This window comes from Phalangium opilio, unplaced genomic scaffold, assembly GCF_054372755.1.
Source record: "Phalangium opilio isolate 3A_F unplaced genomic scaffold, DU_Popi_V2 ptg000217l_1, whole genome shotgun sequence".
In the NCBI taxonomy this organism is placed as follows: Eukaryota; Metazoa; Arthropoda; class Arachnida; order Opiliones; family Phalangiidae; genus Phalangium; species Phalangium opilio.
In genome coordinates, this window is record NW_028324218.1 from 9,922,376 (window position 1) to 9,934,373 (window position 11,998).

The window sequence follows — 11,998 nt, forward strand, 5'->3', positions numbered from 1 at the left end:
TTCAAATCACCACCATCTTTTGATCTTCGTCCATCCCACATGGACACCAGTCTGTACGTACTGGCTTCTAATCACCACCATCTTCTGGTCTTCGTCCATTCCACTTGGACACCAGTCTGTACATACTGGCTTCTAATCACCACCATCTTCTGGTCTTTGTCCATCCCACTTGGACACCAGTCTGTACATTCTGGCTTCTAAACACCACCATCTACTGGTCTTCCGTCTATTCCACATAGACACCAATCTGTCTCATTGGCTTCTACTCCATTATCATCGTTTGGTTTTAGGATATACGCGGCGATCAGCTAGGGTTACGAGAAACGTCTAGCCTCCCTAAGGTGGGATCGCCACCAAAGGTTTTCGCAATTGCGCTTTTTCCTTACTATTATAATGGAAACGAATCGTATATATACCCCAAAATTTGAAGAAAGCGGGCAAGAGGGGTACCCTTCACTCTAAACGTCAATATTAGCAAAGTTTGAGATGATAATAGGTATAACTTTATTTTAAACGATTTAACTATTATTAATGTTAATTATTGAAGATTAAAATAATTAAAAATAATTATATTTATTTAAATATTAAAGATAATCTTGTTTCTCAACTCAAAATTAATACGGAAAGAGTTAAAAAGCAGTCTATGTTTTTGTCTGTGTGTGTCCGTCCATTGTTACACTAGTGCGTCGCGTTAGCGGTTAGCCTTGTGTTGATGTGTTAAGAAATCATACAGAACCTTAATATTCCCTTTTTCCATAATAAAAAGTGAATATGTGGAAGTATTTTTCGTAATTATGATGCATTTAGTACTTTTGTAGCTTTAAAGCTCTGTTTCATTTTGATATTCCAAAGATTTTTCTTAATATTGTTATTTGAAATGGCTGTTTATATATTACTTAAGCTATAATACATCTGTATATAGAATAATCCTTGGTTTAATGATTTCATCAAGAAAATTAAGACCTGGACTCCGGCGGGTATATAAAGTATCATCCGTAATAGGCTTAATGAAACAAAGAGTAAATAATTGAGGCCTGAGGTGAAGTAAACTTTGGTCTTTGATTTTCGTGTCTGAAATGAAGAGACATCAACGGTTCAGAGTGAGCCGAAAGTTAAATACACTCTTAAATAATCAGGTTAAGATTTTATAATAGAAGAAAAGATTATGGTGGCATTTAGAATAGTAAAAGGGCTAATGGTAAACGGGTAGTAGCTACAGGCATTTTATTCTCTTTATGGAGCGCATTGACTATTAGTGCGTCTAGCTACAATTTAGCTTTGGTGTTATTTATCGTTAACATTCATGTTGGCAAACTAAGAATATTGTTGAGGTGAGACGAGACGATAGTGTTTACACTGCAAACCAGTTGTGAATGTAGCTATCAGAATATACGGTAAACAGCTGAAGCGAAGACTTCATTTCCTGATCTTTTCCCCATTGACTGATATCCATGTGTCCAAGATTTATCCTTATTGGATTTAAAATGTCGTCTGCTTTACTGTATTATTCGCTATGCTTGGAATACTGCTTCAATATTTCGTAAATTTTTACTTCAAAAAAGAGAAATAATTCCATATCTAGGTAAATAAGTTTTGACTCGGAGAGGTAATATTTTGGTTTTCCCAACTTGTTTTATAATGACTCAATTGACTTATCGTGCTGACTTGGTTATAGACTGGGTAGCGTCAATAGGCCAAAAATTACGTCAAAGTCCTTTATTTTTGGAAAAAAAATGGGAAAAGCATCATGTTTCCGCTTAGTGGCGATAGGCGGCGCTATTTTAAGCGGTTTGTGTTTGCATGGTTCATTCGGTTTTAAGAACAAGATTCACGACTGAGTTGGAGACAGCGTCACCTATAGACAGTAAGCGGAAACATTTCTTCATGACGTCAAAATCCCATTTCTTTGCCAAAAAATAGAATTTTGACGTCATTTTTGGCCTATAGACGTACTCTGTTAAAACTAGCCAGATAGTTTTTAAATATACACAGCCGCACAGTGCAACGGCTCAGAGTTTCATTACTTTTCAGTTTTTTAGCGGCGAAATAGATCATTAGACAATTTAAAAAATATATATTAGACCAAAAAAGACCTTTGTAAAGCTCTAAAAAACATTTTCACCTACTGATACGAGATTTCCTTATCTACGGCATTCTCAAGAAGCACCATTTCAATCTCAGCGTTTCTTATATATTAACACGGTCTTTAAAACAATCCTGACTTAGTAATTTATTGGACAGTACAACATATTTTATTTAATAAAGTACAATGCTTATACGGGAGAGTTTAAGTTGTAAGCGTAGGTCTTCTGTATGTGTCGAAATTTATCAAAGCGGTAATACCCGTTTTGCGTGTGTTTCTTAAAAGTTACTCATTACAGGTTATTTAATAAATGCGGACACTATTCCCTTTGTGAATGTAAGTACATAAAACGTTTAATTATGTTTTAATTTGTACTGGGTGTTTCTGATAACTCTTCGATAATTCCAAGGGTGTGTTCTCTAGGTCAAAGGACATGTGCGCTACAACATTTAGTTACGGTTGATTGGCCCTAACACAAGGAAATATCCACACATGTGTAGTAACTGCTTTTTCACACGATACACATTCTCGACTCGTTAAGATGAGTCGAGTCGAGTCGAGTTGAGTGAACTAGTTGGGCCAGAAGTTTGATAAGTTCAATCATGTAATTATAAATTGATCACTGACCAGTCAATAGTTGTATTGTTTGAAAAGGCGTTAAGATATATCACTCTTCAATAGTCTTCAATCTAAGAAACGTTACTGTACCTTCATCTTGCAGAAGCGAACTTTTGAATGGGTAGGAGTGTGCTAGAGTAAAACCAGAAGTGTGATGAGATGAGACTAGAAGTATCGAGGTAACCAAATTCTTCACTTGGCCAAAGTGAATATTCTTGATAACACACCAACGGTTGGCCCTCTAGTAGCGGTTTCTGAATTTTCCCTCCAAAACGTGAGACGCTCGTGGCGGTAGACAGCCGAACTAGATTCAAGCACCGGCGTCCGTGTTCCACGGCTTTAGGTTAAGGGGAAGGGGGTAGGAAATTTTCTGGAACTCGGCCAATTTTTTTCTCTCTAGTGTAGGCGCGATGGAAGCGGCATAAAATCCTCAAATTTGTTCACTAGTGCCAGGATCTACTACCAATGCTAGAGCCCTTCACTTCTAGTCTCATCTTACTTCTGGTAAAAGTAATTAATCCACTTCTTTTTTTTTAGCTCAATCAGTGTTTGGGAGCCCATATCTCCGTAACTAAATATTGTAGACCAAATGTTCTTCTACATTTACCACTCAGTTTAACCCTAAAAACACACCCTTTAACTAATGGCCGCGGCATATCTAAGAAATTAAAATTTAAGCTCTATATTAAAACTTTGAAAGTCAATCGTTCATTCGCTAACCAGACCCGTATACAGAGAAAAAAGGAATAATAACAAGACGGCCCAAGGGCTCGTAATAGTAGCCATATCGTACGAGTGAATAGCCCATCTATACCCTACCCTAATGAGTGGATAACCCCTCTATACCTTACCCTAATGAGTGAATAGCGCTATCTTTTTCGATGCTTAAATGATCTACCGTGCATAAAATCAGAGTTAATAGCCCCTCGATTCCCTACTCTAAACAGTGCTAAAATTATAACCGTATAAATTTACTTATGCTGTAATTCTAATATTCCGGCGAATCGAAGAACAGATAGTTTTAGTGATAATCCCCTCGATGAGTTTACAACATAGACTTATGCCGATTCACACTTATCGCATATTATAAATTTCTAACAAGGACTTATGCCCAGAAACTTTTGAAAGAGAAAGTTTAGTTATAGTCATTACGCATTTTAATGATTATCCCCTCGAATTACCTTTAGCAATGCTTAAATGATCAAACGCATAACGCTCATTTAACACTATGTTAGCTCTATCTAAACCCACATTTGAATTAACCGCCAAAACGTTCCAGTCAAACATAACATAGATGACGATAGCTACCGAACGAGAACGGGGAAAATTGTTATCTATTTAATTAGCACATAAATAAAAAGAAAATAAATATAAAAACCCCAAACATACAAATTCATAAGTATCCGACCCCACAGATAAAAATTCAAAAGTATTCGACCCCACAGATTAAGAGGTACCCCACCCCACATCACCCCGACATTTTAGAGATAAAAATAAATAATAAAAAACTCGGAGTTTCTATGAAGTCTCTACGGTTCAGTTGGTTGAATGTCTGCCTATTGCGCCAGCGATCCGGGTTCGATTCCCGGGTCTGACCTGAAAAAATTTTAATTAAAATTAAATCTCTAACCGAGCCCAGTTACCCCAATGGGTGGGTTGTGGTAATATAAAGTTCCTTTTAAGGGGGAGGACAACTGACCTAAAGTTCGAATCTTTTTCAAACGATGGCGCTCAGATCTGCGGGGAATAACACAATTCTATCCCCCGTGTAGTAGGTATTATAGTGGATATTTAGAAGTTTTCCTTCTATAAACCATCCCTGTACCGGAATTCAGTTAACTATTTATTATTATTCAACGCTATACTAACGCCGATAGAAATAACTGTCATGAAGGCTTTAATGTATTGAACATATGGTGAGACGAACCTGATCTCGCATCTTTGAAAATGGGGAATTTTTTTTTTCCAAGCGCGGTTAAGATTACCAGTGAAAGGGAAAGGGCGTGCGTTACTGATCAGGGATAGATAGCGACCTGAACAAGAGGGGATGTTCACCTCGACATTTTTCATTAAGGGGGAAGACCACTGAAGACAACCCAAAAGAGTTCGAGTCCAGTGTTCAAAATAATAGCCCCATACGGATAAAATTTTACTCACTTATAGTTTAAACCCTCTCCTAGCGATTAAAATAGTTTTCATTATTTTTAACTCAAAATTTAAGTCAGAATATTTTTTCCCGCTGGTGAAGTTTTGGCTCTTACAATTCAATACCTAATTTTTTGCCCAATATGTCATTCGAAAGACAATTTTGAGCTGTATCGATTAAAATAAGTTTCAATTAAATCCGTCCACCTGACCTGCGAACACCTGATTATGTTACGGGAATTTTATCTTTGTATAGCGCAATTTCTTTCATTGACCACCATTACGCGAGTGGTTTGCCCCTCGCGTGACACCGTTACCCCTTTTTCAATAGAAACGCTTGTAATATCTGTAAAGTTTTTTTATTGAAACTACAATACCTATAAAACTAGAGCTGTACTTCTCTTCCCTATTGAAATACATTTAGTATAGCTTTGAAGGCACTGAAGTATTCATCTGAAACATGGTGACATTTAAGAGGGTCTGGACTAGGCCTAATGCACAATAAATGTAGCGCTATAGACCAATTCGAATATTACATGCAGAGAAACAAACTACCAGGGGCAAGCCGCCATTCTGAATAATTTCTCTCCCGCTACGAAACACCACTAGAGGGCAGCCCAAGTTCACTGCATGTTAGAGGCTAGCAAACCCGGTCGTGCCTCTAGTGATGTCTCCTGGCGTGAGGGAAATTATTCAGAATGGCGGCTTGCTCCTGGAAGTTTTTTTCTCTGCATGTAATATTCGAATTGGTCTATTCGAAAGAAGGGATAATTTGAGTGTCAGATAAGGTGTGAGAATCACTCCTAAAATGTACACGCAGTTTACGGTTAGTGAACCTTTGCATCATTTTAATACAGTAATGGCAGTGCGTATGCAAACGTCATACTCTTCTCTCTTAGTGAAGAATCGGGGTATTTTTGCCCCTTAGCTTTGGCTTGTTTCTTCTCTATTCTGGTTCTTGGGAGAGCTGGGGATTGAATATCACGGCGGACTGAAACACCGCAATATTTTGTGATAATCTAAAGAGTTAACTGCTGTTGCTTAAGTTAAGTTTTGTTGGCGAAATAATTTAGTTAATTTTCTTGAACTCGGGTTTTATTTTCTTTGCTCCGCTTTTGCAGGAGAATGACCAGTTAGGTCTTAGCGAGAGTACAGTTTTTGGTATTCTGATTTTATAAAAGGTAAAAACTCTCTCCCTCGCCCGCTCACCTCTTAGCCTTTTGTTAATCCTTTTATTTGCTTTTACAAGGTGGCCTTTTGGGTACTTTTCCTCTCTTTTTTGGGTTTTTCTATCTAAGAAGTAGAGGTGAGCAGGACAGAGAGAGCGCCTTTCCGAACATCCAAAGTTAAAAACACTTTTACAGAAAAAAAAGATTGTTTACATTGATACAGGTTTTGAAGAAAACATGGAAAGTTTTAGCTTTTATACAATGAAATAGAAAAGATTCTTTTTAAGTTTACAAGATTACTTTAAATTTTAGAAGAGAAATTATTTTAGTTAATTTTAATTTATTTAATTTTCCATCATGAAGCTTAATTAGTTAATGACGCTTAGATATTTTACACTCCCCCAAGTAATATTTTACAAATTTTAATTTTAGAGTATTACTTAATAGTTTAGTTATCACCCACTTCTAGGTTACATAAGTGTTTGATTGAGCGTCTAATTGTACCACTTGGGGTTTTAATTATGCAAGAACGGTCAATACCGTCTCTTCCTTTAATAATTTCCGTAATGCGGCCCATTTTCCACATATGACGTTTTAAATTGTCATCTTTTATTAATACAACGTCATTTTCTTTAAATACTTTTGAATTTTTAGTGGGGTCAGCGTAGTGTGCTGACCTTAGACCCATTATGTATTCATGGCGAAACCGATTCCAAAATTTGCTAACTAACGTGTCCCTATATTTTAAACGTTTAGTTAATTCCACTCGCGATGTGGTTACATTTTTTAGACTGTGATTTAAAGGGGGTAATGACGTAATTCTACGTCCTATTAGAATTTCAGCCGGCGACAGAGGGGAAGGCTCACCTATGTCATTGTAAACATAGGTGATTGGACGCGAGTTAATTATTGCTTCCGTTTCTGAGATGGCTGTTTCCATTTCAGGGTAAGTGAGGGAAGATCTTCCAACGTTCTTTTTTAACGCGGTTTTTGTGGATTTTACCAAGATCTCCCACCACCCCCCATACCAGGCAGCTCTTTCAATGATGTATTTCCATACAATGCCTTGGCTTCCGAAAAATTCCCTTAAAATGTCCAGATTAAGATGTTGCCATATAAATTTTAAATCGGCATCAGCCCGTTTGAAAGTCTTTGCGTTGTCACTATAAATAGTGTTAGGAACGCCCCTACGTGCTATTATGCGTCGGAACGCTAACATGAAATCATCCGTGCTTAGCGATGGTATCAACTCCAAATGTATTGCTCTTGTGACAGCGCAGGTTGTTAAGCATATATATGCTTTTCTAGTCCCATCATTTTCTTTGATTAGTAGGGGACCCGCAAAATCAATCCCAATTATGGAAAATGGAGGGCATTCATTGACACGGTCATGGGGCAGGGGAGCTGTTGGTGTGTCACCTAACTTAGCACTATGTTTCTTACATGTCAAGCATTGCTTGACTATTGTGCGCGCTAACTGTTTTCCAGCTGGAAACCAATACCTTTCACGTAGTTGGGTTATGGTGTCGTTTATACCACCGTGTTTTACTTGAAGATGGCTTCTAGCCATGAGTAATTTAGCTAGCGTTTCACTTTTACTTAAAATGATAGGGTGTTTTTCCCTATAGCTCATATTGGCTTCTTCTAAACGCCCACCCACGCATAAAAGTTCGTTTTTGTTAAGAAGGGGTTTTAGTGATAGGATCTTAGAATTTCTAGAGATTTGTTCTCCATTTTTTAGAGAGTTTACTTCTGTAGAATATATTTTTCTTTGTATATCTTTTGCCCATAATATTTCGGCAGATTTCATTTCTTCGGCAGTTATGGGGCCAGTAATTTTTCCTAACCCTCTTGTCATTTTAACGAATCTCAACACGTAAGCTGTAATTCTTAAGTTTTTGTTTAATGAGTTGTGCCTAGCTAGATCGATTACATTATAAATGCCTGTTTTTTCAGTTGCATTGAGAGCTAATGACGTAATTTTTCGTCGCTCATGGACCACTGTTTCTAAATCTATATTGGGGTTTACTTGTGGAGATTTAGGCCAATTTTCTTCATTTTCTTTTAACCATGAGGGACCATGAAACCAGAGCTCGCAACTTTCTAAATCCATCCCTTTTATTCCCCTAGTGGGCAAATCGGCTGGGTTAGAAGTTCCAGGACAATGAAACCATGTCTTTGGGTGTGTCAATTTTTGAATCTCAGTAGCACGATTAGCAATATATGGCTTCCAAACTTTTGGGGTTCCAGTGACCCAAGCCAGCGCTACTGTCGAGTCTGTCCAAAAACATGTTTTCTCTACGCTTGGTCCAAAGACTGATTTGACGTAATTTGCGAGTCTAGCTCCTACAAGGCAACCTAACAATTCTAGTTTGGGAATTGAAAGATCTAGCTTTAAGGGTGCAACTCGCGCTTTGGCCACTACTAGGGCTACAAAAATTTTTCCTGATCTAGTTTGGTATCTAACGTAAACTGCAGAAGCGTACGCCTTTAAACTAGCGTCGCAGAAGCAATGCAATTGTAGATTTGTGATCTCATCATCGGCTTCCCAAAAATAGTTTCTTTTTATCCTAATTTTTTCTAGGAGGGGCACTTCGCTCAGGAAATGCTCAAATTCTTTTGCTAAATCGCCTACAAGTTCAGTATCCCAATCAAGTTTCGCTTCCCATAGTTTTTGAAAGAGCATTTTCGCTTTAATTGAAATTGGGGATAATAATCCAGCTGGGTCGAAAATTTGGGAGACCGAACTTAAAACGCATCGTTTAGTATTTTTCATATTTTTTAAACCTTCAATTAAGCTGCTAAGGTTATATCCGAGTGTATCGGACTCAGGGTCCCATTTTAGCCCTAAGATTTTGGTTTCTTTGGTTGAAATTTCCTTATCGAAGAGTGCATTTCCCCCTTGTTGGGTGTGCTTTTCCCAGAACTCTCTTAACTCCTTCGAGTTGGTTCCCCATTTCCTGAAACGCATCCCCGCTTTTTGCATGGTTTCTGCAGCCATTACAGATATTTCCTGACCTTCCTCTAAATTGTTTACCCCGGTACTCAGATCATCCACGTATAGGTCTTTTCCTAATCTTTCTTTTACCCTTGGGTCTAGATTTTCTGTTTTGTCCAAGTGGCATTTTATGGTACAGGCGAGAAGAAACGGGCTAGACGTAACCCCGAAGGGTACCCTAGCCATTCTGAGGGTTTCAAATTCGTTAGGAATGATTTTTCCATTTTCCTCTTTTGTCCATAAAAATCTACAGGAATCCCTGTCTTCTTCGCTCAATGCCACCTGGAGAAAAGCCTTCTCTATATCGGCTACTATTGCGATGTTGTGTTTTCTAAACCTCAAAATTAATAGTAGAATGTCAGGGTTTAAATTTGGGCCTGGTGATAAACATTGGTTTAAGGAGGGTTCTCCTTTTTCGTGAGAAGACCCATCCAGAACTACACGTAGCTTGGTAGTAAGCGCGTCCTCTCTAATGACCCCTTGGTGTGGAAGGTAGAACATTCCAGGTTTGTTACTGTTTTGTTCATTGGGAGGGACCTTTTCGGCTATACCCGTGTCTAATTGCTCTTCAATAACTTTTTTATAAGCCTGGTAGTAGGACTGGTCTTTACCAAATTTTCTATTTAAAGCCTGAGCTCTTTTTATGGCTACCGACTTGTTATCTGGAAGGGCTTCTTTAGGGGTTTTCCAGGGTAGTTTTACTACATATCTTTCCCCATCAAATGCAATGTCCTCGAAAAAGCTAGAGACTGTTGCGTCATCAGTGGTTTCTTCTAATTCTTTGCTATTTATGCCAATGGTTTCGAGATCGAAAAATTTAGTTAAAGTTTCATCTACTCTTTTTTGTGTGGCATTTAGAAACATTACGGATCCTGATTTTATTTTTTCTTTAGCTTCACCTGAGGGACCATGTAGCGCCCACCCTAATATGGTTTCAACACAAACCACGCGTTTGCTGAACCTTTCGGTTTTCCCACTAGCTATTTCCCAGTAGATATCGCCTCCAATTAATATGTCGGCTTCCGTGCTTTCGTTTAGGGGATCGGTTGGGTCATCTGACATTTGTAAACCCATTCTATCCATAAATTTTTCAATCTCCTTGCAACCCATGCTAACAACTTGGTTGCATACGAAAGGCGATTCAACGGCGATAAATTCTATGCTCTTTTCGGGGAAGGCTCTATTTTCTATCCTAACTTTGACCTTTTTGCAAGTTACGGTTTCAGGTTCCCTTGAAGCGTATTTGAATATGTCGAGGGTTGTTTCCCCAACTATTGGTAATTTTAATGAGCGTGACAGGTCTTCCCTAATTACGCTAATCTGACTCCCCCCATCTAAGACACACCTTACTTTTAGTTTATTGTTAGGGTTAGAGGGGCTTTTTGCGATAGCTAAGGCAGTTTGAAGTTGTACTGTGTTTTCCTTGTTATCGGTAGGAGTTATGGCAGTTACTACTCTCTGTCTCTCATCTTCCACGGTATCTCTTACTAGATGCGATTCGTTTTTATCGCACACAGCAAAATTGTGGCCTTTGAGGCATTTTTTACATTTCCTAAATTTTGTGCGACACCTGTCGGAGGAATGACCAAATCGGAGACAAATGTAGCATCTACCGCTCTCCCTTACGTTATCTCTCTTTTCTTCTAAGGTAAACTTATTGCAATTAATCGACTTATGATCCTCGGTTGCGCAAAATATGCAATATATGTTTTCTGGATATCTATTATTGCTAGGTTTTTGTTTAACACTAGTTGCTAGGCTAGCTACGGAAGGGGTATGCCTTTTTTCCATTTTTGGTCTTGATTTTTCTTGGGCATAAGTACTAATTTTTGACTGGGATTCGTTTTCTTTTCTCCCCCCATACCTTCCGGAAGTTGAACCTAGGATATCTGCCATTTCTCGGCACTCAATTTGCTCTCTAAGGAACGCAAGTAGTTCATCCGCGTCCCAACTATCTAAATAGGTAGCGGCGTTTGGTTTTGACTTTCTTTTTAAGAGAAATTCTGTTCTAATGTCTGCGGGCAAGCATTTTAATAAGGCTGGACATAAAAAGGCGGCCTTTTCAGAAGGATCGAAACCCATAGACCTTAAACTTCGTACACTAATTTCGCAAGTGGTCAATAAATGACGTAGCGCAGGGACATTTTTTGAATTAGTGACCGGCTGAATTTCTTGGAGCTGACTAATATGGTAATGAATAGCTAACTCGGTTCGCGCGAATCTTTTATGTAATTGGTCTATTGCTTCATCGTATGCCGCTTCAGTTTGTTCAAAATTTTTAATTTCTTCAAGAGCTTCCCCTTCTAGGTAAGAGGTTAAGTAAATAAGTTTGTCTACCTTATCAATCCTGGAGCTGTCGTGTATGGTGACCTTGAAACGTCCCCAAAATTGGTTCCACTTGGCGAAGTCGCCGTCGAATTTGGTTATGGTGAGCGGCGGAAGTTTAATTTCCACCTTTTCTTGCTGAGAGTTCACACTGTTTTGTACTAATTGTCCGTTAAGTCCGCACGTGGAGCCGTAGATTGAAGTTGTGGACGATGGTGGGGTTCCACCCATCTTCTTTATCATCCTGGTTAACTTTAGTTTGATGGCCATGATGTCTTCTTTGTAGGTGAAAGCCTCGTCCTCATCTTTTTCCAGCTCCACTTCGTTGTCGATCAACGGTTTGACCAAATTCTCGGCGTTGGTTAGGTCCTCTTCTCGTTGAAGTAGGATAGCTAGACCATCCTCCAGGTCGTCGATATCAGGAACAGTTGCTGATTTAAGTAGATTTTTGAGTTCGTTTACTTTTTTCGTTGCAGCGGAACGCGCACTTTTTCTTGTCGCTTTGGCGAGTTTTAGATCCTTTGTATTCTTGGCCGGATTGGTATTTCCTTGGGTCGCTTGACCATTTGTTTGTCCATTTTGGCCGGCTTGAACATTGGATACTTGATTGTGAACGTTGGATACAAGCGATCCGGTTCCGTTTGCGTTTGCGTCCGCCAT

The 11,998-nt window shown here is 38.7% G+C and overlaps 1 protein-coding gene across 1 annotated transcript; it reads right to left on the reverse strand.

Moving 5' to 3' along the window:
• Nucleotides 1-6,463: 6,463 nt before the first annotated feature.
• On the reverse strand, nucleotides 6,464-11,998 carry LOC149616218 (uncharacterized). Its single transcript, XM_089856169.1, has one exon. The coding sequence runs from the start codon at nucleotides 11,996-11,998 to the stop codon at nucleotides 6,464-6,466; it is 5,535 nt and encodes a 1,844-aa protein (XP_089712295.1).